Consider the following 27,234-nt stretch of genomic DNA (forward strand, 5'->3'; position numbering starts at 1 on the left):
ATATCCCTTTTCTTAAAAATCAATCATTCTAATTTCCTCCTAGTTACGCAGGGTGTAGATGTGACATTTGACAGTGCGACCATTACATTTTTGTCATCTAGGCTGTCAGTAAATCCTGTCTTGCTTTTTCCTTCATAATACTTTCCCTGTACTTTATCTCACTAAAATCTCAAAATTTAGGGACAGTCTTGCTTTCTCTGGATAATAAGTAGAACAGGTCAATAATTTAAAAAGCCCAATTTTCCGTATGAAGATTAAATTAATTTGCTTTCTTCAAATTTCAAAATAATGAAAAAATTATCAACTATTTTTATCAACATTATTCATTTTTCCTTTATCTCCTTTTCTTCCTTAGTTCCCCCCTTTGCCGCCCCCTTTTCTCTCCCCTTTGTTTTTCTTTCCTCATTTGATAGGTGAAACCAAATGACCAAAACCATATCAAAATTAAAAAACACTAAACTGTGAAAACCAATTTCAGTTTCTTTATCTGATACGATGCATAAGGCTATACTGAAAACAGTGGTCAATATGAATGTCAAAGTTCATGAAAATATGCATTTTTAGGTTTGAATTTCCAAACTAAGCAAAGATTTTGGAATGCCCCAAAGAAGTCTGATTTCTGAATTTCTGCTTTCTGAATTTCTGCTTTCTGAAAGTCAAACCCATTTCTGTCTCACAGTTGGCAAGCAAAGTACCAAGGAGCTCAAATAAATAATATTTAATGTGGAATTGCTGCTGACCTTGATGTACTTTAAATGTATGGATTTTCTGCAGAATCAAAAATTATGAACATATAAAAAATATATTTACTGAGTAATGTATTACACATTTGTATGTTTGTGTTACAAAGTTAGTCTAGATAAAAATAACTCTATATTATACTAATTAATATAAATGTTTTTTTTCTCTTAGAAGAAGCTTAGAAGGCTACTTAAATACATGTTTTTTCGAGACTACAAATCTAAAATTGTCAAAGGAATAGAAGAAGACGACCTTCTTGAAGGTAGAAAAAAAGTACTTAGTTTGGGGGAGACTTGATATTTTATAAATGTGCTGAACAGCTCAATGCAAAGTATTTATGTCTTGCTTAGTAGTTAAAGAGACAAAAATATTGTCTTCAGAGTAATTTGGTTTAAAATCTCTGCTTTTCCATTTGAAATACTTCAAAAGGAAGTATTTGCATCTACCATCCAAATGATAAGTACAACTGCTTAATGTCAGAACTCTGTTGAAGTAAAAAATGCATGCTGATTAAAGGGCTAATTGATTTCAGCATATGTAATTTAAATGCGGCAGCTACCGTGTGCCATTGAATGGACATTTGTTAAATCATTATCAAAGGGGTTTGACATGTTTTACAAAAAAAATCCTGTATTCTGAAGTCATTGAATACTAATATGTGACCTGGGCTTGGTTTCAGTGTTGTTTAACATTTTATACTTTGAATCCGTAACTTAAAGAATGGGAAGCACCTTTGTTTCCCCATTCCATGAGCAAGCCACACATTTTATAACCAAGATATTTAAAGGAAAAGCTCTTTGAATTATAAATGTATTAATTTATGCCATATAATTTGCTGGTATAAAATTTTGTTAATTTATATTAATGGAAGAATTAACATTTCCTTTATAAAAAGGTAAAACTTACAGCTTGCCGTACTTTTATAACATCTAGCAATGTCCATACACAACTTTTTGTATTTAACTTACTTCCTTTCTCAGAGCCCTTTATTTTTATTCTTTTTTCCCTTACAATGAGTTCCTTGTGTTTGGTTCCTCTGAGCATCCACACTGACGTTAGGTAAACATTGTACTTCTTGCTTTGACTTAGTCAATCTGTGGATAAGTTTTTGTCAGCTCCTTTGAGATTTAATTTGCCTGTGGCATTTTATTTTCACGTTAAAGTATATTGTTTTGTGCAAGAAATCTTCCTACCTGACAGCTTTGATTTTTTCATACTTAAGTCTGTGTCACTATTTAAAACAAGTAAACAATTTTCATAAGCCATTTAGACGCTCATGAAATGCTTCCTAAACACATCTGGGATTTATAGATTGCATTTTCTGGCAGGCTTTGGTAATTGAAGCCACTAATTTTGTTTTGTGAAGCTAATGTCTTTATAGCTGCTATTCTGTTTAGAACAACAGAGATCACCTTGCCAGGGTTCTCCAGGTTTTACTGTAGAGCAATGGTCCATCACCTGTGGAGCTGCATCTTAGCATTTGTGTTATGGTTTGCTTTTAGGCTGTAGGTAACGAGGATGTTCTGCGTGCTTTCAGGAAAGAGCATTTCCTCTATATATTCTATTGTACCAGTGAGGTATTTGTACAACCAAAGAAGGGTGGTTTCTTCTACAGCTCTGTCCTCTGTGGATCCTTCAGTGAGAAATAATGATGTGTGAACAGTAGGTTAGGTTTCTCTAGATTACTAAAAAACACTAGATTATACTAGAAAACACTAAAGGTGATTTTTTTACTACAGTGTTGCTGCATCACAGCAGTGACATCACTTTGGTCAGGTAGCACAACTTGTATGAGGAGAGCAGTAAGAACAGGCTTTTTCTACATCCCTGCTGGGGATGTTTCCAATGATCGGTTGATGATTGGAAAAGCCAAATAACTTCATTTTGTTGTTCTTTGCTTACCTTTTTGAAGATAAATTCAACAATAATAACACCAACAAACGGCAGAAGCTTGCTCAAGACTTTCTCAACTCCATTGACCAGACTGGAGAACTCTTAGCCATGTTTGAAGATGATGAGATTGATGATGTCAAGCAAGAGCGGATGGAGGTAATTCTTTTCTTTCACTGATACCCAGCTCCAGCAGAGAAAACTGAAATACTTCATACATCATGCTGGTCCAATGCCTTTTTCATGCTGCATATTATATCATTGTTACATGTTTTTTCCTTTGTCCAGATGGTCTAAAGGAATCCTATTTCCATATTTTTCCTATTCCCTCAAATGTTTCCTGATATCTAAGCAAGCATGCTGAGAAGGAAGATTACGAAAGAGTAGTTATGGATCTTTCTGTCTGCTGTGTATTTGTATTTCCTTCCTGTAGAAAGCAGATTCTATTTATAAATATTTCACACGCATTTTTCACAATCTTTTTTTTTCATTATTTCTCTCATTAGAAAATTGTGTTTCAATAGCATTTGAGGACTCTTTTCATATAACACAACTTACAGATAAAATGAAAATACTATGTGCAAACGTGCTTTAGTGTATGCTCTTCCCTCCATTCTGTTTTCAAGTCCTATTTTTTGATCTATGTGCTAATAAAAAATAGTGTCTACATTACAGAATGCAGTCATATCACTCTCAAAAAGCTAGGTGGGATCAGGAAGCAGTATAGGTGTGTTAGCATGGAAGTCTGTGGAATGATGGTTTTGATACCAGTCGGTTTTGATACCAGTTTTACTCAGTTTCACTGATGTTTAGCTATACTGGCACAAGATACTACATCATAGCAAGTACGCCTTATAGATCTTATCAACCCTACGTCCCCTCTATCAGTAGAACATCTTCTTGAATGTCATTTACTCTGAAGTATTTATAAGAACTAAAGGCTGTATCTGTACTGATTAATAAATTAGGCCAGGGCCAGTTCTCTGGCCCTGGAGGCAGGCAACATGGCCTGGCTTGGGTCCCTATGGCTACGTTTTCTGTAGGTGAACAGGACTACCCTGTCTTTTCGGTAGCCCTGTCCATAGTAAACACAGAGAGAACAGTCCGTGGCCCCTGTTCGTGCCCAATTCCTCCTCATGTCTTTGTGTGGGAAAATAGATGTCAAGGGCAAAATTGTGTCAGGAGCACGCTCACAATTCCACACCAGTGTTTGAGCCAATTTCCATCCTTTTTATTCAATAGTGTAGTATATGTGGCAGTTGGAAACTTGCTATTTTGAGAGTGCTTTTTATACCCTTTCAGTGGTAGAAGCTGGTACTTTGGTTTGATTTTCTTTTCTGTGCTGAGGTAGGTGATGCATTCAGTAATATTTATGTATTTAATATTTGACTATTAGGGCCTCATTTCACTTTCAGGATTTCATGGAAATTTCTAAGAAATTATGAAATTTTTATCTGGCTCTAGTTGTAATTCTCATTTTTTCTTCTTAATGGAGCCCCTTTCAGAACCGGGACTTTCCCAGTCTTGTTTCCCCTTCCTTCTCCCCTGTAATGGAGAAAAATCAAAACCTAATCAAGAATCCCTTCTCTCTAAGAAATTGGCTAGGAACAAGTCCCATTTCTCCCCAGCTGAGAATCAGTGTCATAGAACAGTTGTTCCCAACCACTGTTTGTGTTTTGGAAACTGATGGTTTCTTTTCTTTTCTTTGCTTTCTTATTTATTTATGTGAAATGTTATGTTTTGCATAAAGGCAAGCGAATCCTTTGAACTTGTATGCACAAAAATACATAACAGCACTGTTCTGAATGAATGGGTTATGTGCTTGATTTTACATTCTCTTTTGTCATTCCATTATAATATTTTTTTGGTCTTAAAAGCTACACAAGTTGCTGGAAGTATGAAGTTCCCTGTCCCAGACAAGGACAAATCTTACTCTATGTTTTTCTGTCAAGGAATGTATTCCTGTAATCAAATATTTATCTTTCATCTGACTATATGTTTTGGTTTTTCTCACTAGACTGTAATTCATGAACTGTAGTGTGTGTGTATATATATATATATATAAAGTAATTCTACTCTCTATTGCTCTACTTTATTACATTTTGTGAACTCTTGATCTATTTCCATGCAAAAAAAAAAAAAAAAGAAAAATGAAGATCTACTTATTTTAGAATAGATCTATTAATTATATACAGGTATGAAGTCAGTACTATGTATTTTCTTTCTTATTAGTTCTTAAAACTAATGACAAAACATGAAAACTTGCTTGAGTCATGCTATCCAAAACGTTTAACATATTTTTGGCTTTGTTTTGTTGGGATTCTGTTGTCCCTTTGAGGTGGGTGGAAAGGAATCAAAGATAGTAAGAAATGTGATCCATTCTTAAAGGAAGAGTTGTTAGTGGATGGGCTAATCTCGTGTATCACATTTTCTTTGTGCAGGAGATTGTTTAATCCGTGCTAAGTTTTGGGGGAAATCCAATAGACACTTCAAAAATTCTAACAGCGTTCTTTAAGGAATTAGTATACTTAAATCATGAACTGCGATCTAAAGGCAGTGTTCCTTTTAGGTATCAATTACCTCAGAAATGTGTGGTTATCTTGGTCTGGACAACTGTAAATAATTTCAGTTCCACCTTGCCTGGGGCCAAAATCATGCAAAGTTGTCCAGAGCAGATGATAAACATATATTTCTGATGTCCTTATGGGCTAAACAGGATATGGTTGTTTAGCAGTATGGTTTCAGTTATGATACAAAAAGCAAATATTGTTTCTACTCATTTTTTTAAAACATTTTATAAAATTTGAGCTAAAACTTCATGAGATCGCTTGCTGTTCTGTGAGGTCTATTCCGTATTTGTACCACAGAGGAGTAAGCAAAACTCCAAGCCACTTTCAAACATTACTAAAGGAGATCAAACAATTCTACACTTTCGATTAAAAAACACCCACTAGCTTCGTCATATTAAAAAGAAAGGACATTCTTCTAGGGTTGTATATAGAACTTATTGATGTATCCTGTGGTTTTAATTTGAAGCCAAGAGACTATCTATCTCTAAAACAGTAATAATGGGAATGTGGAAGGGCAAGTGGAAGACTCTTAAACTACAGGGCAGAAATTAAGAACAAAATTCACATTACTTTGTCATAATATGTGATTATGTTATCGATACATTGTGATTAGATGGCTTATTATAAAAACTTCAAGAATATCAATAAATAGTGGCAATCCAGACAGTGCCTGTATTGGCAAAAGCAAAACAAAATAAAAACTGGAATAGCACCTCTGTCTGACTTCATAACAGTGAGTATTTTGCCCTCCTAAGACAGCAGTAAAACACCAGTGAAACGCTGCTCCTCAGAGTAAGAGCAGTTACAGGTGGCATAAACTATTCTCATTCATAGATGTAACTGGACTGTGCACGTGAAGGAGAGCTATACAGATCATAGAAGTTGTCTTCATAACAGATGACAATCTCTTGAGCATAACACATATAATGGTGATCTACCTAACACCCCTTTTTTATTGTACAGGTTAGGCTCTGGAATAACCAGAGCTGGTGGTGCTCGGGAATTCAGTTTCCCTTCTCTTGCCTGTTGTATGAGAGAATTCACGAGAAATAAAACCTTGCAAGTGGATTGCAATTTTGTAGAGGGGAGAGCTGGGATTCCTGTGGGATATGGCTGAATTGGTATCGGGAGAAGATGCACGCTCGTTTAAAATCTTTGCGTTTTTCCTTATTTTGCAGTTTGGGTAGAGATGCAGTTTTGGGTGTTTGTGTTCTTATGTTGCTACTCTCAACCTCTCAGGTGACCTGTTCATAGTAAAACTAGCTGCAGGTTTGCTGTGATTTTGTGAATGGTAATTCCAATTCTGCTAAATTTTTGTATGAAAACCACTCTCAAATTCTCCGTGTCTTGTTATTAAAATCAAGTATAGCTATCTTAAAACTTCAGTCAACGTCATTGCAAAGCTGACTTCTCTCTCATTCTGTAAATATCCATTTTTTATTATTTGTTTTATAGTTCCAATACCTCCTCCACCAGGAAGAAGTCTTCCCATCAGAAGTCTGAGCTGACATACAAAGGAATGCATAGAGCATCACACTGTGAATGCTCTGTTTCAGTTTTGTGCCCCTAGGATTAAGAGAAACACCATTCATCTGTCGCTCTGACTGCTAGTTTAGGGATGTATTTCCAACACTCAGATGTTATGTGGCAATAATTCAGTTGCAGTAGCTACCATAATGCTTTCATAGTACATTGCAAGTTTGAATAAACAGTGGAGGGTAAATAACTTCCCTAGAAGAATACACTACCTTGAAAACAGGCCAGATGCCAGCAAAATGGTAGAACTAAGTTACATCCCTACAGAAAGGGATTGTGGTTCTTTAAGGTGTATTGTCATATGAATTACATTAGATGTTTAAAAACTACAGATACATATTATGGTTCTAGGAAGGTCGCTGTGGATGTGATTTTTCCAGTTAGTATGCTTCTGTGAGTGGGAAATCTGTACAAAGCTCACAGAAATGCAATGGGCCCTGTGCAAAATACAGTAGATTGCAATGAAGTGTAGGTGCATTTGGAATATATCCTTTTTTTCTCATGAGGTTTAATTACATTTAATTTTATCTTTGTTCAGATGCAATTAATTTGTGTCTGGACAAGACACCTAAACACAGGTAAATGCACCTTGGGGTACAAGAAATCATGCTCTGGAAGTCCATTGTGTTTCAATCATAGAAAAAAGGTAGACCCGGCATTTAGTTGTGTCTATAGTAGTAAATTAGATAGTGACCAAGAAAATTCCTTCCTACTGGAATATGATCATCTATATTAAACCTTTTTTGTGGTCACACTTTGACCTCAGCCAAGTAGCGTTGTCCCAAACAATTCCTGGGCACAGTTTGGGAGTCGGCCTGGGCCAGGGGCTCTCTCCAGCGCACGGTTTGGATGTGGCCACTCTCTTTAGGAGGCTCAGAGGGCAGGAGCACGGACATGGGTTGCTTCATGCCCACTGCCCTTGTTGCTAGGGCAGGGACCTGGCGTCTTTCAGTTGAGACAGCTAAAATTTGGTGAGATAATTCAGAAAAAAAAAACCAAAACATGGGCTCTTCTGTTCAGATTATGTTGAAGTACTCATTTAGATATTAGGAAGAAATTCTTACCTGTGAGGGTGGTGAGACACTGACCCAGGTTTCCCAGAGAAGTTGTGGCTGCCCCCTCCCTGGCAGTGTTCAAGGCCAGGTTGGATGGGGCTTGGAGCAACCTGGTCTAGTGGAAGGTGTCCCTGCCTGTGGCAGGGGGGTTGGAACTAGGTGATCTTTAAGGTCCCTTCCAACCCAAGCCATTCTACGATACTCAAATTAATTGTACTAATTTGGAAAGATATACGAAGAAAATAAGCAGGAAATTATTTAGAAAGAGCTCTGAGGCCTTTTAGTACTACTATGCTCATTTCACTGGTGAAAATTATGCCAGTATAAGTGCTGTGTGGGGTCATTACTCTTTAAGATCTGTTCATGCAGGGTGTATCAATAACAAGCTGGAATTTGATTTAAAGCCCATATGGAAAGCTTAGTGCTGTAGTACAGACAACACATACTTAATAGAAACTCCATGCCGAAAGACAAACTAACAAGTTTTATGTTACTAAGCATCAGGGCATTGTTTCTCAGAGCTGTATGTATTGTTTCTCTTTTTTTTCCCTATATAATTTTTATTATAAACTTATTTTTCTGTTTCTTCAGAAGGAATTATTTTAACTTTCTTACTGATTTCGATTTATGCCAACGGAAGCTCTATTTTGGGACAGAGTCTTTGGATTTAGTTGAGTGATGACTTCTGTTATCTTATGATATCATGCCCAAATCTAATAATTTATTAATTTTTAGAATCATGGTTTATAAGCGCAGCCCTTCTTAGATTTTAACAGCTGTGCCCAATTAAAGAATACATCTTGGGGTAAGATTTGGCTGCAGATGAAAATGTTTACTTTTATTTTGGGTTTTTGCATGTGAGCTAAGTGTCTCATCTCCCACTGTAATTACTGGAGACCCAGACAGTATGAATAGTGGAGTTTAGAGGGCTGTTGAGCTGATCAAATGTTTGTATCTTCTTTACAGTGAGCTACACAGCTCTGTAGACTCCTTTGGATGTATTTATCTTGCAGGGAATTAAAAATACTCTCACAGATCTATCATCCATTTATATTGTATCGGTCCACATATAGAATTGCAGCTTTCTAATATTACAACGTTTGCACCGATGACTCAAGTTATAGCCTTAAATTTTAAGACATTAAGTTTTGAAAAAGAGGGTAGAAAATAAGGTTATTTATTCTTTACTCGATGTTGTCAAATATGGGTAAAAGGATCCCAGTGATGGGACACAGAAGGACAAACCATGCCATTAAGAGCCTTGTTTTATGATACATTCTTGTATGGACTAAATAATTGCAGCCCTAAGTGTAAACCAGTATCATGCACTAGTGAGGCCACACCTGGAGTACTGTGTCCAGTTCTGGTCCCCCCAGTTCAAGAAAGACAAGGAACTACTGGAGAGAGTCCAGCAGAGGGCTACAAAGATGATCAGAGGACTGGAGCATCTCTTATGAGGAGAGACTGAGGAGCTGGGTCTGTTTAGCCTGGAGAAGAGAAGACTGGGGGGGGGATCTTATCAATGGGGGGGGATCTTATCAACGCTTACAAATACCTTAGGGGAGGGTGTCAAGGGGATGGGTCCAGACTCTTCTCAGTGGTACCCAGTGACAGGACAAGGGGCCACGGGCACAAACTGAAACATGGAAAGTTCCATCTCAATATGAGGAAAAACCTCTTTACTTTGAGGGTGACAGAGCCCTGGAACAGGCTGCCCAGGGAGATTGTGGAGTCTCCTTCTCTGGAGATATTCAAAACCCACCTGGAACCTGCTATGGCAGGGGGTTGGACTGGATGATCTCCAGAGGTCCCTTCCAACCCCAACCATTCTGTGATTCTGTGATCATCCCCACCTGTGTGTCCAGGCCAAATAGGAGGAGGTTGTCTTGAATTTGAAAAGGGGCTTATAATTACTAAGTAACATACTCAAATAAGAGTGGGAAAGTTCCTGCCCAAGGACACTAGATTCCTGGGACAGTGGTGAAAAAAAAAACCAGGATCTTCTTCTCCCACCCCCTTAAACTGCTTTGAGAGCTCAGTGCATCGGTACCACAAGTTGGGCTGAATTTCACTTAACTATACCTGCCTGAGAGTTTAAACATCCCAGTAACTTGGGCCTGCTTCTGTACTCAGGAATGAGAGAGGAAAATTCCAGGGGGACGTTAATTTCTTAGGAGAGAAAAATTCTTTTGGTTTGCTTTTTTGTTTTTTCACAACATTTAAATCACAACTAAATGGAAGATCATCAGATGTTAGGGAAAGTACTTCTGGTGCCTTTGGCTGGTTCTTTTTGGAGAATGAAGTTCTGTATATGCAGTGGGACCTTGATGATATGAAAAAAAGAGTGTAATGATGATCTCTCATAGACTGAAAGGTCGACACCAGCTCCCTATATACTGTCTACTTCTTTTGATATACATAGATGCGAAGATTAAAAAGAATGTAGATAGAACATCAATGAAGAAAAAAGCCTTTATTCTCTAGGCAATGTTTTTTCAATATTGCAAAACATACCTTACCAACGTTAGGAATCCAAATATAGAGGGAATTCATTTCACTGCGTCACTCCAGTGTTTCCAGATGAGTGCAGAGATAGCACAACTAGTAGAGTCTCAACTGTAAATTAGCTGTCTGGGCATCAAAGTGTTTGTAACCGTTATTCGGTATAAAAATAAGCCTGCTGGTATTAACGGTTTCTCTGATTACACTTTGCTTGGGAATGTTTGGGATACTGGGAAAACACTGTTTCTGTTGGGTAATGGTTGAATTGGTTAAAAGTAAACAGAAAATAAAGAGAAACAGTTTTTCGTTATTATCTATATGTATGTAAATATCATGTCTTTCTCATCAGAACGGGAAAAAGCTATCGAGGGGAAAAGGTTTCCTGTTATAGCCAATAGTATCAACAGACTTTTTACGCTGCTCCAAATCTAAGATTATTATTAGGGTTTTCTCACGTTGGGGTTGATTGCTATGGTTACGTAAATTGTCCTATTTGTTTGGGTCTTCAGTCGTGGTAAAATATTGTTGGGTTTAGAGCGTTTTAGTGAACATTGCTCATACAGCAAATTTAGCTGGTTTTACTGGGAGGCCAAGGTGTTATTTACTTTTCTGTCTTTCAGTTCTTTGAGTATTTTTTCCACTGTTTGCTTTCTGTGAGGAAGAGGAAGATTCTGGGCTGTTGTATTTTGTATTTTTGACACCCAAATAACTGTGTTTTAACTTAACTTTTGGAAGGAAACTTTATATATATATTATTTATATCTATAATTAGATGTAGACACACATACATATAAACAGTATTTCCACAGAGCATTTGATTAGGAGCCAAATGTAAGACTAAAGCAACATTCTCCTTTGAAGTGTATTTTAATACGGTGTTTATTTGCGATCTTGTGTTGAATGTTTGTTGCTTAGATAAACTAGTCACCATATATTGGTACTATACACAACACAGTTATTGTTTAAGTAAACTGTGGAGAATTGGGAAGAAGGAATGATCCTGAAGTCTGACAAAGGTCCTGTTGGTAGTAGGTTATTGAAATTGCTGTCATGCTTTAAAGTAATTAAACAAATCAATGCTGCTAATGATTTGTATTTCTGAGGTTGTGTAAAGATGCGCTAATGCAAATCTTTTCTGCAAGAAAGGATGCAATTCAGATGCTTTGAAGGCAAAAAAGCTGATTTTTTTTTCAGGTCTTTGAACCTTTATGTGGCAAATTACTAATCTTTTAAGCTCCATTAGCCTAATATTTAAGTCCTTTCTGAATGAAGAAAAAATGGCAACAGTTTCTTTTGTAAGGTAAGATGTTAACCAGGCCTATACTGAGAACAGTTTTATTATCTCAAGCTTTCCTGAAAGAATTAGTCACTTGCATAAAACCATTTTCAAGACTGTTTTGCGCATGATTCATGGAACTCAAAAGAAAAATCCATGGACTTGTAACACGAATGAAAATTATGTAAAAATTTCAAACACGGTATTACTCTATAACATTCCCTCTTCTCACCTGTTGCAAGGAAGAGATTTTTTGACACTCTGATGAAGAGCAAGACTGAAACCTCAGCACAGAGACCCCATATTTTTGGCAGAAAGCCTCGCAACCACCCACTTCTCTCGCTCCCACCTGCAAAGCTCCATGGTGACCTTGGGTCATCAGCCACTGTTTGACCAAGCTTCAGTGTGCACTCCTGCATTTCTCTCTCCTTCCATTTAAGGATTCCTATCACAAAAAGCTTTCTGTCGAAGAAAATAAGATCTAACAAATGAAAACAATAGAGGAAGGTTCCCTATTGTGTGGAATAGAAGGGGAGTTGATGGTGGTGTTTCAACTACTGCAGAAGAGAGGGTTCTGAGATTTAACAGGCAAGGTCCTGGATTTAACAGATAGATGAGAACATTCATAAAGCAATATTAAGGAAAGGATTTTTTCCTGCTTCATCCATAGGGGGCTGATGCATGCCTCTCAACCTAAAGCAGTGCCACCTTAATTTATCTCAAGGTTCATTTATCTGCTATTGCTAGACATGACAGGTATAGTAGAGAAGCCCCTTTTTTCCTCTCCTTACGCTGTATATTCACTAAGGGAATAACAATGCCTTTCTCAGTATTAGGCCTCAGCCAGGAACCAAAACCTAGTTTTAATCAGGCTCATGGGTCAGCCCTGCAAATATCTTCTACAAAATTACTAAGAATCCCTTTCTTTCAAATTGACATTTACCCTCTGATAGCAGAGTGAGCAAGCTGTGTGTCATCATAGCCTCTCCATCCACAGTTTGTAGCATACAGACAATATAGAGGAGCACTGAAAGTAATTTCCAGGCTGCACTCCAGCTAAATATAGCCAAAGTGAGCTCAGATCTATTGAACTGCACAACTTAATGGGGGGAAAAAAATCTATTGAAGACTATTGAATACAAAGATGTTGCATTGGGTTAAGGAAGTGCTCGAGCCACAGATCACCAAATGCTGTACGATTATTCAGGAAAATAATTATTATAAGCTTGTCTTGTATTCCCTAAATATTCACGACTAGCTACTGTTGGAGCCTGGGCTAAATGGAGCTTTGTTCTGTTCCTCCTTAAATATATTTGATCTTTTGTTCTCGGTTTAGGATTTTGTTTTTCTTTTTTCCTTCTGACCACAGGATTAGCCAGGACTAGTGCAATTTTTCTCCTCAGAAGTAAAGACGTCATTTTGCTAGCTTCTGGTCTATATTGCCCGTGGTATTTCATTGAATTCAGGTAGGATTTTGTGAACATTTGTCACAGGCACTTAAGCAAAAAATCGAGACTCGTAGAATCATAGAATGGTTTGGGTTGGAAGGGACCTTAAAGATCATCTAGTTCTAACCCCCTGCCATGGGCAGGGACACCTTCCACTAGACCAGGTTGCTCAAAGCCCCATCCAGCCTGACCTTGAACACTTCAAGGGAGGAGGCATCCACAACTTCTCAATAGTCACTATCTATGTATCATCATCTTCCTTTGAAAAAGCTAGCCTGTCACAAGATTTGATTACATATTACCCAGTTACTAAGTACAAGTGTTGTCATTTTTCATTCCCATTTGCAAAGCCACCAGGGGCCAAGCCTTCCCACCTACATTCACACTAGAGTTCAGATGTCATTAGGAAAGCCAAATGATCTGTTGTCTAAGGTGAAGGTCATAAAGAGAATCTAACAGTAAATACATTGCTTGCTATTGAATTAAGAGGTATATTAGAAATACCAACATTTTTGATTTCAAAGCTCATTCTGACAGGACTACACTTGTAACCTGCTGTGCAGACTATCCCTAAATTAAGATCCTATGGCAGATTTTTAGAGGAGATATCATTTTAGTACTGAGTGGAAGATTAAACACAAGTACAATGAAGAATACAAAGTATGCATGTTAATGCACTTTTAGTTTTATCAACTTTCCATGTAAATTAACATACCAGGAATTGAAGTAAGCATAGGACATCTCTTAACCAGGGTAGTTGCCTCCCCTTCTACTGCATTTTCTTGAAGCATTTCTTTCTCTTTATGCATTAAACTCAGCCATGATTAGCTGTTGAATCTTATAAATTAAATAAAAGCAGTAATTCATAGCATGGCAAATAAATACTGAGTCATGATACCAGAGCAGTCAAATCTCTGGAAAGCAGGCCTGCCATTCAGCAGGACCTTGTTGATAGACTGGAGAAACAGGCTGATAGGAACATCATGAAGTTCAACAAAAGCAAATGTGGGATGCAATAAACCCATGCAACAGTATAGCTTGTGGGCCTACCACATACTGGGCTGTGTTAGCAAGAGGTTAGCCAGCAGGTCAAGGGAAATAATGCTTCCCTGTTGTTTGGCACTTGAGAGACCGCATCTGGATTCTGTGTCCCATTTTGTGCTACCAAGTACAAGAGGGACTTTGACAAACTGAAACAAATCTGGCAGAGGGTCATCAAGAACTTTAGGGGACTGAAGCACCTGGCATATGATGAAAGGCTGGAAGACTAGAGCTTGTTCAGGCTGAAAAAGAGGAGGCTAAAGGGAAATACTATTGCTGTCTACAGCTGACTAATGGCAGGGTACAGAAGAGATGGAACCAGACCCTGCTTGAATGTTCGTGGTAAAGGACAGAATTTGGATTGATACATAATAGGAAAAAAAAAAGTCTGATCAAAGATTGAAACTGATTGTCCAGAGAGCTTGAGGAAGTCTCCAACTTTGGAGATATTCCAAACTTGACTGGTCAAGGTCCTGAGCCACTTGATCTAATAGGACCTCTTTTGAGCAGAGAGTTGAACTAGAGATCTCTGGAAAGGTCCCAAACTTTATCTGGTGTAAATTATTCTACCATTCTATGATTCTGCACTGAAGTTTCCCATTTCAGATATTAAAATGGCAGGTAGCTTTTATAAAACACATAGATGATAAACCATCTCAAATTTCTAAAAACTGTTTAAAAATCTAGGTAGCGTATAATTGGACTTTCCAGCTTCTGCACTTTCTGTAATCTGTAACTGCTGGTATTTCCTGGAATAGACGTTTCATGTATACAAGGAACAGGGTTTTCTGTCTTTCATTTTGTCTCTGTCATTGTGGTTTATTTTATCTATAATGTTGCTTGCTGTATTCTTCCGTAAGAATATGATCTGGCTGCTGTGCAAAATTGCACTCGGTGATAGCTTCACACATGTGTTGCAGTTATGGAATCAGAAGCAGTAAGATTTAAGCATCTTAGTGTCTGTTGAAATGGTAAAGTAATGTAATTAAGCTCTACATGTTGCAAAAAGGGAGATGCATCCTTACTTAATCCACTAGAAAACAGACCCACAATGTTCCTGACAGAACAGCATGGGTAATAAGCTGGCATAGTTTATTAACTCTACACAAGGTAGCATGTCTCCACTCGTATGTTTTGCCCCTCAAGCTTTTCTTTCCTCTCTTTTCTTCCATTTTTCTCTACCGCTTTTGATTAAAATTGAGGATACCTAGACAGTTACACACTTCCATTAAATTAATCCAAAAAGGTTATTTTAGTTTGGGTACTCAGGAAAAACAGTAACGGTTCTCATTTCCTGATAGCTACCTCACATAAAGTCCTCATGGAGTGAACATGCAGAGTTTAATCTTACTGATTCTCTTGAGAACAGCATTTGACCCCTTTAATAATCTGGGGTTTGCATTTAGCTACCGTTAATGTGGCAAAAATTAGGCATTGCTGCTGCTTTGGCTTGACAAAGTACATCCACAACTAGACTAAATTTTCAGGGAAGACAATTCCATAATACCGTCACTGGAAAAAACACTGATTTTGCATAGAGAATAAATTTTAGAAATGGATTTATTTGAATTCAGTACAATCTTTATCAAGCGGGGTGCCACAGACTTCTTTTTGAGCAAAAAAAAAAAATTCTTCTCAGCTGAATCTATGGATTTATGACTTAAGAGGTAGCTCTTTTCCCTTTTGTATGCAGGTAGTGGCAAGCTTTTAGAATTTCTTTGGCATAATAGTATCTGTATCATATACACTATACTTCTGGTGTTCTAAAAGAGATTCCTTTAAAAGCAATGGCAAGAAAGCAATGTAAAGTGGTAATATAAAAAATACATTAAGATGCATATATTTTTTTTCTTAACTAAATCTGAAACACTTTTTCCAGACTCTTCTTTTAAGTAGCACATGTAAGGGGCAAAGATACAGACTCCTTGGTAGCAGTGTTAAGTGCTGTTGAAACTTCGCCTCTGGAACTTCGGAAGCAATCATTAAATTTGGTTTTCCATTTGATCAAACGAAAGAAGGACGGGTAGTCTCTGTCAGAGGGCTGGATTTTATTTCCCAAGGCTAACAGCCATTTCCAGGACTTTGTCAGACCTACTAAGAGGGTTTTTTTCACCATTGTCAGATGGTATTATTTAAAATCAGTTCATCCACGTGTGTGGGATTCATATCCTATATCATACAGTGACTCTGACAAGAAGATGCTTTTACTAGGAGTGTTATTCAAAGCACTGTTGATTTTCTCAGGCTGCAGACATCTGCAGGAAAAGCTTGTAGAACATACAGCATCTGGTATCGAGTCCTAGCTCCTTACACAGACCATATCAAACAGCTTAGAAACGGAACACATACTCTACATCCGCTTGGAAATAATTTTTTTAATGTTTATTATAGATGTATTAGCTGTCAGCTCATATCATCAGCTAATTATTTTATATCTGAAAATTGTAATAGCGTCCTCAGATGTACTAAACACCGGCAGATTTCCAGCTACTAATCACACCCTTCTTAAAATGTGAGTTAACTCTTAATGTTCCCCAAGGCTGGAGATCTGATTTCTAGTTCCAGTATTAAAGAAATGTATTGGTGAGATGACTGCTGTGTCTGCTGGCCTTGTTACCCTGAATTGTATTTTAAAGAAAGAGACGAAAATGCTGAAGAGACACTGGCATCTTTAAGAAAGGCCAAATCTGACTCTTAAAATGTCAGAAAAATTCAGAAACCGTGAGGAAGCCAAACAGCCACCAACGAAGAGCAGATTTTCTCCAACAGCAGATATGATGGCATGAGAATCTACAGCAGCTTCTAACAGCGCAGTCAAGTAATTGATGCCAAACTGTGGTTGTTAGTGTTGCTACACTATAAGCACCTTTAATACTAAATAGACTTCAGCCTTCAAAGCTGTGCTTCAAAGTCTTGTTATTAAAGGTGTTGTTCTTTGCATCCCAATTATGTTAAATTGTTAAATATAATATTCTGAACTGAAGACATTTTTCCGTTATTCTGTGAGTAGGGCTATGTGGGTTTTTTTAATTTTTCTTTTTTTCATAGATCTTTGATTCGCCTTGCCACCCCTCCACCTCCCAAAAAAACTCCTAACCCTTCCATTTCAGTCAGTCTGAACCCCTGAGAAAATCTAAATAGAATGAGAAAAATCCCTAGAAATGTGAACAGGTTTAGACATTGCCAGAATTAGATTATTTTCATTTTCAGGTTAAATTTACAAAGCTGTCAGTGGCCAGCAATAAGAATATCAACCTGAACTATAACTTATGTTCAATATCTTTCTAACTGGAATTAGAGCCATGGCTTCCTTTTCAGGAGATTATGCTGGTAGTAGGATTCTGGGATATCTCTTGCTAAGCTCTTGAATTCAAAGCTTTCTACCTTTTAAAATCATTTGACCAACAGTAGAATAAAAGTACAATAAAAAAGAAGAATTCTTTCTACATGTAAAAATGTTATCTGTTTCCTCTTTTGTAAGTGACTGACAGTTTTGCATGTTGAATTGAACGGTGCTCACACCGTCAGAATTGATTGCTCTCATTGCAAGCAGTTGTAAGAATGTGCGCAGGGAATAGTCTCTTGTTAAATTTATTTCTATAACAGGCTGGATGAATGAATACCGTGTTCGAAAGCTATTATTAATGCAGCATAACAATTTGTGTATAGGGCACTGCAAATCAAGAAGATTGAAAGTCAAATTCCCCAAACTAGCCCTTTTTGTTTGTGTCGTACAGTCTGAATACTCTTTATATCACTTTTAATTGCTGATTTGAAATAAACAGTGGCTTCTCTCTTATTGTGGGACGCAGAGGAGCTGTGCTGATTTAGAAGAGCTGAAAATCCGAGCAGTTAGTTTAATTGATGATAATTAAATTTACAAGTCAGGTTACATTTAAATGATTTATTTTCAAGTGATTTTAAAATGACACATTTCTACAATGTACAATTACAATGAAGACTGGTGGTGTTGCTCTGAATTATTATGGTATTATTATGGCAGTTTAGAAATGTTTCAAAATATTTTCTGATTATGCATATCTCTCCAAAAGAGATAAAATTGAGCAAAGCTTTTTGTTAAAATAAATGTTTCAAAATACTCTTAGTAATTCAGAATATTTTACCTCAAACTTCATAATCATTTATAATTCTTATACACTGGTAAATTTCATTTTTGTGGGTACGTGTGGCTAATAGTAATTTAGACTTATACTCAAAAAAGAAAGTGCAATATCTGCATATTTAGTCAGTGCATCAAAATTACTTACTTTTGGAACTAAAACTAACATCCAGTATCGGGCTCAATTTATGGATTAGTGCTACATTATTAAATATGGTTGAGAATTTCGGAGGTCATTGACATACAGCATTTAGATACTTTCTGAGTGATAGAAAGGTCTGCCTTCACTGAATTGTGTCTTGTTGCAAACTAAAGGAGTTTTAAAATAATTGCACACATGTAATATCGAGCAGTAGAAGAGTGCTGCAGGATTTAGCTGAGATAGTGTTAACATTAGCTCATTATATCAATATTTGTAAGATTCAGATTCTCAGGGGTTGTTTCGTTGGAAAGCTGCATATATTCATTATCAGTTTAAGCGATCAGTATAAGAACTGCCTTTGTCTTGGAAATATAAATAAAGACTTGTCAGTAGAAGATGAAGACTCTTTACCACTTCACAAGTGAAGGGAATGTGTAACAAAGTCTGTAGAAGTCTGAAATTTCAGCTGAACGTATTACTTTTGTGGCATGTCCTATACTAAAAAACTTAAAAATATTTCACAAAAAATGTTTCTTCTATTATGTTGTTTTAAATTCTATATTACTTAAGCAAATATTTAAATATTATATTAGTTTTTCTGCATACTTGACATGAATATAATTCTACCTTCCTGCCAAGTATGTCAAAACCCAAATTCACTTTCATTTGCCAGGGTAAATGTTTATTTTGTTTTCCAACATAATGTGCTCTTTAAAGTGTCACCAGGATACCAAATCTGATTGCTTTTTAATAGAGTCATGGTGGGGTTTTTTTGCTTTCGTTAGGAAACAGGATAAACTATCAGTAAAGATTATGGTAATGAAACCATGTACAGTAAATGCTCTTTGCTCTCCTTCCCCTCATCTCAAGATTAAAAAAAAAAAATTCCCATCAAAACTCTTATAATGGTACCTCATTTTTTATAAATGCATGAAGGGGCTGTAGCAGTAGTGGGTGTTGGGGGGCAATCAGTATTACAGAGCAAGAGACCCAGACACATAGGACCTGTTTCTTCTGGTAAAGGTAAGCTGTGATGATTTGACAAGGCTCCCCAAAACAACTTTGTTGTTTGTTTTGCCGTGAAATAGCTGAGATTATTTAAGATATACTTCACTGGAAAGTCGCTGTTAAGAAACTGCGGTTTCACTAGTACAGAACATCTACATTTCAGATACTAAAAGCTGCCAGCATATGTTTATGTAGTTTTTCACAAGTCACTAAGTTTCACTTTGACTTTCAGCCTTAAAAGTCTCAAAGTATTCATCCAATCTTAACCAAACTAAACAAAATCTGGCAAATTTTATTCACAAATTAAAATTTTGAATTTTCTGCTTTTAAATGATATCTCTGCAGAGTTTCATTGAAAAGTTTCAGTTCTGTTTCTTACGCAAAATGAAATGTAACTGGTTTAAGTATTATTGTGAAAGTTTTATGCAATTTAAAAACATATTTTTTGATATTTCCCTCTTTCTTCTGGAGAAGGGAATGGAGATGTTTAATAAGAGAACTCCTGTAGTGGCTTTGGATGGTGCTGATTGTTTTGAATTAATGACAGCATATGTTTCTTTGGGTTTATATAAATACTTAATAATTTTGTGGCATATTTATCAATAGGCATGGTGTAAGGACTAACTAAATAGATTGTTCCAAATTAGCCAAATTAGCTGATGACTCAAATTAACTTAATTCCCAATGCTAAATCATTTTGTTAAATCCTGGAACCTTCACGTTTTCCTTTTCCTCTCTAAGATTAGAAAGAGAAAAGAGAAAGTAGAGAAAAAAAAAGAGAAGCGTTTGCTGACTAAAGAAACTGCCTTTGGGAAAATAATCTTTTTATGATTCTATTTCTTATGTATATAGTGGAGATAATGCTCACAAGGCTACTATGAAGATACATTTGCTCATATTTAAAGAAATGAAGAAACAATAATGAATAGCAGCATAGAAAATTATTCATAGTTAAATAAATAGCAAGTGTCACACAGTCATTAACATTTGACTAATGAAATATTCACACTGGGCCAAATTTTGTTTTCAGTGTCATGAATGAAGTCCCAATAGAAAGAAATATCCTAATGCTTTTGTTCAAAGCCTTTCAATTCAGACAGTGATTTTTAGGGTCTCCTTGTTCTTCACACCTGGGCACATCGTGCAGTTTTGATTCTGCTAGCACGTGTCATGGCATCACCGCGCACAAACTTTGCACTGGTTTAGCATCAGTGCACATGACTCCATAAGCTTTGCAAAAATTGTGAAACGAGCCTTAAAATGTGATTGATTCAGCCTTCGTTTGCACTTGGACATGCTCAGATGGCAAATGAGTAGCAGAACCCAAGTAGGAGTTTTGAAGTCCTGTTCTTTTTCTGGTCAGGAAGCCTGGGCTGTTCAAGAGGCAGCAGGCAGCCAAATGCAGCCTGTGAACTTGAGAGAGATGTCTCTCGTATCAATGATTTTGATCTTAAAGAGAAATGTACTCTGTCTTTATGAAAACACATGCAGATTATATGGAATGCATACTGGTCACTGTTTTTCTGAGGGAAGCATTTCCTTTTTAACTCAATGTGTGACTCACTTATTCCCTCCGTTTCATGATGTGATTTTTATCTGGAGTTCTACATCTCGCAATTATCAAATTAGAAAGGCTTTTCCAAAAGCATAAAAAACTAACCACAGAATTAGACTCAGCGGCGTAAATGCCACAAGTTGAATGTGAACTGTCTTGTGCACGCTTCTTGTGTTAAGGAAGCAAGAAAACATTTCTGAATACCACTCTTTATTGTTCTCTGATTACAGTGGACTCTAACAGAAAAAGTAAATTCAAGTAACTGTGCATTCTCCAGTGCATCCCTCACATGCCAAGGAGCGCACATCTACGTACATGCAGTAAGATGTATTTTAATTTTAATTAATTTTAATTAATTGATTTTAATGCTTTCCTTATAGACATTTATGAATACACTTCTCACACCAATTCATCATAAAAGTTGCCAGATTTGGATTTGTCATGGAAAATGGCTGAGCTAAATCGTTTTACTTGGTTTTGTAGTTAATAGGTTATGTGAATTAATGAATTAGTGACCTTCTTTCAAAAATTATATTGGTGTCTTGTGCGAGGTGCATCCCGTAGTTTGTAATCTCCCAGTTTGCATTAACAACGTGCCTGTATGGCTAAAGGGTGAAGTTCCCAGCTGGCAACCAGACATCTACTTCTATCAATCATCTGCATTCCTGCATCCTGCAGGGAGAAGGGTGCATCCAGACGTGACACATTCTCTTCCCAGAGATGGAATAGGTGTGATCAGCCTATAGAGGTGCTTCTCTTTTCCTATTGATTATAAAGGGTGACTAGATTACACTAAACCACCCAACATAGTATGAGGTGAGTCCTAGCCCAAGAGGCAATGCTGTAGTGACTTTATGAAAGAGCCCAGCCAGCTTATCAGCAGTTGGAGTTCTCCTCTCTAGAGCCACACTGGTCTGTTTTCATTCCAAGATACCTTTATATTTAGAGTCTTAAGTTGGATTTCTAATCTGCATGTGGGAGCATATAGAGAAAAGGCTCTTTTAGGATCTGTGTCCCTTTTTGAGAGCCCATTTTTCTGCTTTCCTTTGACAAGGGAGTGAAAACCATCTATACTAGGTGCCACCTGAAGTTTGGAGACATGTTTGTAGGGTGAGATCCTACAGCTATTGAAGTTAATGGAAGCTTTGCTGTGGACACTAGAGAACCAGGATTTCATCTGTAAGTTGTAAGACCGAATTCAAACTTATGAATTGGATTGCTATAATGCACACCAAATTACTTGAGCATATAGCAAACATTTTGTGTCTTGAATTTCTTATTTGTGCACGTATGTTCTGCCATTATTTTGGAAGTTGGCATTTTTTTTTTACTATTTTTTCAAGATACAACATAACTGAAAAAAACATTTTTAATTATAAACCTTTTCCATTCCACTCTGATTGAAAGAGCATCACCTACCAAGGATGCCTGCATGGATATGCCTATAAAGTTACAGTACTTGTGAATCTCCTGCACAGAATGGTAATTTCTTGTGTAGGATGGTGATATCCCAAAGAATGGCAGATACTGTGAAAATTGGCTGCTCTACTGGGAATGAATATAAGACCAGCCTGTTTTATTAAGGGTAAGGGAAAAGGCAGAATTATAATATTTATAAATAAGATAACAGGAGTAAAATGAATATGTATTGTTCATACGGCCTGAAACTTATTCAAGTCAAAATTTTCCTTAATCTTCTTATGCTCCTTGTTTTACTGTGGAGCTCCAGAGAATCCTGGAGCAGGCCTGATTCACAAAGAATTACAGAGATACGCCTTACAGGATAATGAATTTTATCACAGGTATTGCTTACTAGTATGTATCTTGGGTTCACTTTGCTTTCCTTTCTTTTCAACATGAAGGGTGTAAGAATAATGCTCTTGAGGACTTCCTCCTTCATCATTTCTCATTTAAGATTAGCAAAACTCTCAAATGTGTTTTCAGAAGCATATATTGATACTGGCCATTAATAGGACAGAGCTTTGCAATGCAAATTTTTTAAGTTAGGTTAGTTCTCTTACTTGCATTTACTGGTTAAAGCCAGTGAATGAGAGGGCTGGTCCCTAGCTGTTCTCAAACGTACCTACTGTTCAGTTTAACTGGCTTTACTGGATGTATTGCTTAACAAGTCAGGGCTGTAAAGTGAATAATCCTGGACATATTGTTGTTGGGTGAATAGATAGAATATGTCTGGGAACTGAGTTTCACTGAAGCCCATTATGTCTAAGATTGATCTTCTGGTGAACTTTGAGTTGAAACAGACCCCTTGACCTTATGCCATTCCATTTGGATCAGTAGGAGCTGGACTGGATCCTCCAGCCCTCTTCTACACCCAAGATGGTAAGCAAGCGTGCAAGGCACGTTGCACCTGTACCACTCTGAGCCAGCCTCCATCCAAGACCGTCAACAGTGTCTGAGCAAAAAACCCTCCATGAGTGTCTGTCGACAAGTCCAAACAGCACTTCAGCCTAGCATGGGAGGGATTTCGTGGGGTGGAAGGAGTGCAGTTTCAGGGTGTCATATTATTTGTAAGGCAACTCTCGAGTTATTCAGTGAGAAATTCCCTATCCTGGATGCAAGTGGCTGTACCTAAACTGGGTTCAAAACCAATAGTATAATATATATATATAATAACTACAAGAAATTTGCATGGAATGCAATATAAATATTAAGTAAATACACATTTCTAAGCTGTCATTTTATTTATCTATCTATCCATATCTCTAGTCATAAAGCTAGAAGAAATATTCTAGAAATTTCTCATGGCTTACAATATTTTCCTTTTGCCTACAAGTGAGCCTCTGTAATTATTATATTATCATTAAATAGAGTGTGATGGCTGATTTTGACTGCAAATGAGAGAAAAAATTTAAAACTCATTATGCAAAAGGGGGTGCTTTGCTGTTTGTATCTCCTAGACAATGCAGTGATGCCTGTTTTGATGACTGCAAGCTTTACTTGTGAGATGCTAAAGCTGTTTATATGAACCTCATCTATGAACTGATACAGAGTCAGGATAAGCATTCAGAAGAATGCTATCCAGAGACATAAAGGTATCCTAATATCAACCTGGTATGTAAAGTTTTTGATGTACAGCCAGATAGAAACCACAGTGTCCTCAACCAGAAAAGTGAGGGAAGGTCAGTCATCTTAATATATTAATACATCCCACAGAACTTTATAAGTTTGGTAACATAGTTTATCCAAAATTATTTTATGTTTTTTGGAAAGCACTGGTAGAAGATAGCCATAAATTTAACACATAGTTTTACAAAATTTATAATGATACTTATAGCAGAAAAAAATATTTTCCTGTAGAAATCAAAGGTATCCCATGAAATGGAAATGTTTCGTTTGCAGGTTCCAGCTCCACATTTCAGACTAGTAGTAATAAATTTAAACAAGGAATTTGGATATGATATGGAGCTGGTTCAAATAAATATAGTATGTGTAGATTTTGCATATGTTCAAGGGCAAAGTATTACAGGAGCAGTGAGTCCCTATCAGGAGGTCAGTTTTATTTATTACTTAAGCAATGAGATCATGACTGCTGGGAATTAATCCATTCATTTTGTAATTGTCTGTGCAATTTCATTTGCTTTCTTTCTTCATAATTCCCTTGAAATTTTTACATAATCTGAAATAGTCTTGCCAGCTCCCTTCCCCCTACTTATCTGCACATAATTTGTTAGATTACATTTTACATACTTTGAGGAAGATGAATGGAGTTAACACACACCCGGGGTACAAAGCCGCCTTTGTATGTAGTTGTATTGCTTTGAGATCAGAGCAGGAACCAAATTTACTGAGTCATTCTTTAGTCTTGGCTTTTGCTTAGCCCTAAAATGAAAGTTGCTCTATTGGTGATGGTGTTCTTCACTTATCAGTCATCAGAGTAGGATTCATCTTGGTTTTCTGAGGATGTCTGTACTGTGGACACGAAGAACTAAGCCAGTGTCCCTAGGGCTCCATTGCTGATGTCCACAGTTGATGAACTTGAGACAAATTCAGAGATGTGACTCATCTGACTTATTTTAAACATATAGTTTAGGATGAAGTTGCGCTCTAAAAGTGCCTAATATCTTTTTTACTATGAAGGGACTTCTTTAAGTAACTAATAAGGATAGTGCAGATGTCTAACTTGTTCAAGTGAATCCCATCTTTTGTTCCTGGTCAGAAAATCACCAATTTTCTGTAATGAAAAATTTAATTTTAAAAAGAAGTCTATTTTAATTAGTATTTGTCATCATCCACAACTTCCTTTCATGTCATTTATAGTTGTAGATCCTTAACATCTCTGTAACAATTAAGATTTTTAAGGTTCTTAAGGTCTTAAACTCTGTTTATTGGGGGGAATGGTGTTAATAATATTGCAGAGAGAAAAGCAAAACTATTTTTACTATTTCTAACTGTGAAAATACATTAAAATTTGGATCATCTTGGTCTGCCAGAAAAAGACCTCATGTTTTCTTCTAATATTGGGAACTATGTACTAAACACATGAGCACTCAAAAACAGTATTACATCAAAGGCTTCAAGTTTGCTATGCAGACTTGTTCAGATTAATGGTTACTGCAGAATGTATGGTATGTTCTATAAGAGGTGGGTAAAAATGATAAAAATTCCCTGTATGTCTGTACTTTATAGCCAAATCAAGTATTACATTACAAAAGCTATTGATCTTTCCCCAAGTGGCATTTTTATTTTCTGTATAAAACTCTGAGTAAGCTTAATCTTTGAAAATGCTTAGTTTTAAAACCCTTTTTTTTCTTTGCTTACCAATTCAAGTGATTCTCAGAAGAGTAAATATGTTTTTCCTTTATGTAACAAAAATATTCAGATAGTGATAATCCTCAGATAATTTCAAGATACAGAAGACTAAAAATGTGGTTTTGGCATATTTTGTAAACGCTGCAATATTGAGCCACCTTGTGCTTTATTTCTCAAATGATTTTTTTTTTTTTAATCTAGGTAATTCTTGACCTGCAACCCTAAAGCTGTCAGGTGCAGCATACATTGCCTTGTTATTCTCTAGTCTAAAAAAAAAAAAAAAATAGCATACTCTTTTAGTAATATCAGCCATTGCAGGGCAACTTTGTTTTTTCACTAGGGTAGCCACCTAGCTCCTTTGAAGCTGTGACAGGTACACAATGCAGAGGTCTTTAGCGAAGGAAATCAGGAAATCATGCCACAGTATGAATATGCAAGCAGTTTGGGAAGCCAACATCTTCTTCATTGACATTGTTGCCAAACACAGGGGTGTCCAGCCATGCTGCATATGTTTTTCAAATGTTCCATCTTAGCAGCTACTCGGCACATTTCCTTCAAACATGCAATAGTTGGTAAGCAAGTTAACATTTGGCCTCTTGCCTTCCCCCCACACAAAGAGCTTTATATGTCAAATGTGAAAGCTTTAAAATGGAATCAAAAGAAGATTATTTTTCATCCTGGATGGTAGGTGACAACATGCAACTCTTTACCTTTTCTTTCCTTTGCCTTTTTAGTCTTCCTTTTTAGTTCTTCATGCTGAAAGAAAGATATAATGCAACACATTTTTGGAAGACTGAGCATACATTTACTGTGCCAGGTCCTATCTACTGCATCCTTCAGCATGTTCCAAGGAAAGCATGCAAAGTATTTTAACTCTGCTGTATACCACAAAACTCAGCTTCTTAACTGCTTAGAGTGACTAGTACTACTATAGAGGGAGTAAAAACTGTATTTTTAGTTCTTTTGATAAACCAGTGGGGCAGTGTTGTTTATGTCATTTATTGTATCTGGTTTCAAGGTGGCGTATCATTAGGGCTTTCAATGTTTCTTCATGTAGGAAAGATTCCCAGCAAACTTGCTTTTATACTGATGAAAGAGGACTTCAGTGCTGTTGGAGTGACTTGCTACTCCTTCCAAAAACAGAATTTGGAAAATTTCACTGTATAAAATGGAAGATTTTTCTTAGTTAAAACATTCTGTATAATTTCTTGGCTTCAAGAAAAAATAGTTGAAAAATAAAGACTGTGAAAAAAGAGCAAGTGGGTATTCTGTAGACTTTAAAGAAAGCATTACTTACAGGTTATAGCATTTTCACAAACTTTCTGTGACTTCTCTGATATTGAATGCCATTTCCTTTAAACTGTTTTGGCCTGAAGTAATACTGTGTTCACAGTAATGTGCTCACTCTTTCTTCTCCCTTTTTATCCCATGTTATTGATTCACTCTGAGTTTATAAAATGTACCTTAGAAATGTAGAAATAAGGGAACATAAAATTTGTGCAAAGCACGCATGATGTAAGAGAAAATAATTATTGTTTATAATCTTGAGAACTGAAGAGGAAAGATGATCTGCTGTTGTC

The 27,234-nt window shown here is 36.6% G+C and overlaps 1 protein-coding gene across 3 annotated transcripts in view; it reads left to right on the plus strand.

Moving 5' to 3' along the window:
- The window catches only part of SUPT3H (SPT3 homolog, SAGA and STAGA complex component), a 291,877-nt gene that overhangs the window by 200,029 nt on the left and 64,614 nt on the right, over positions 1-27,234 (plus strand). For all 3 annotated transcript variants that reach the window (XM_068413559.1, XM_068413627.1, XM_068413717.1), the window contains exons 5-6: positions 913-1,003; positions 2,654-2,790. In XM_068413559.1, coding sequence (XP_068269660.1) covers positions 913-1,003; positions 2,654-2,790 — 228 coding nt within the window. The remainder of the gene's footprint in view (positions 1-912; positions 1,004-2,653; positions 2,791-27,234) is intronic.

This window comes from Nyctibius grandis, chromosome 1 (assembly GCF_013368605.1).
Source record: "Nyctibius grandis isolate bNycGra1 chromosome 1, bNycGra1.pri, whole genome shotgun sequence".
Taxonomy (NCBI): Eukaryota; Metazoa; Chordata; class Aves; order Nyctibiiformes; family Nyctibiidae; genus Nyctibius; species Nyctibius grandis.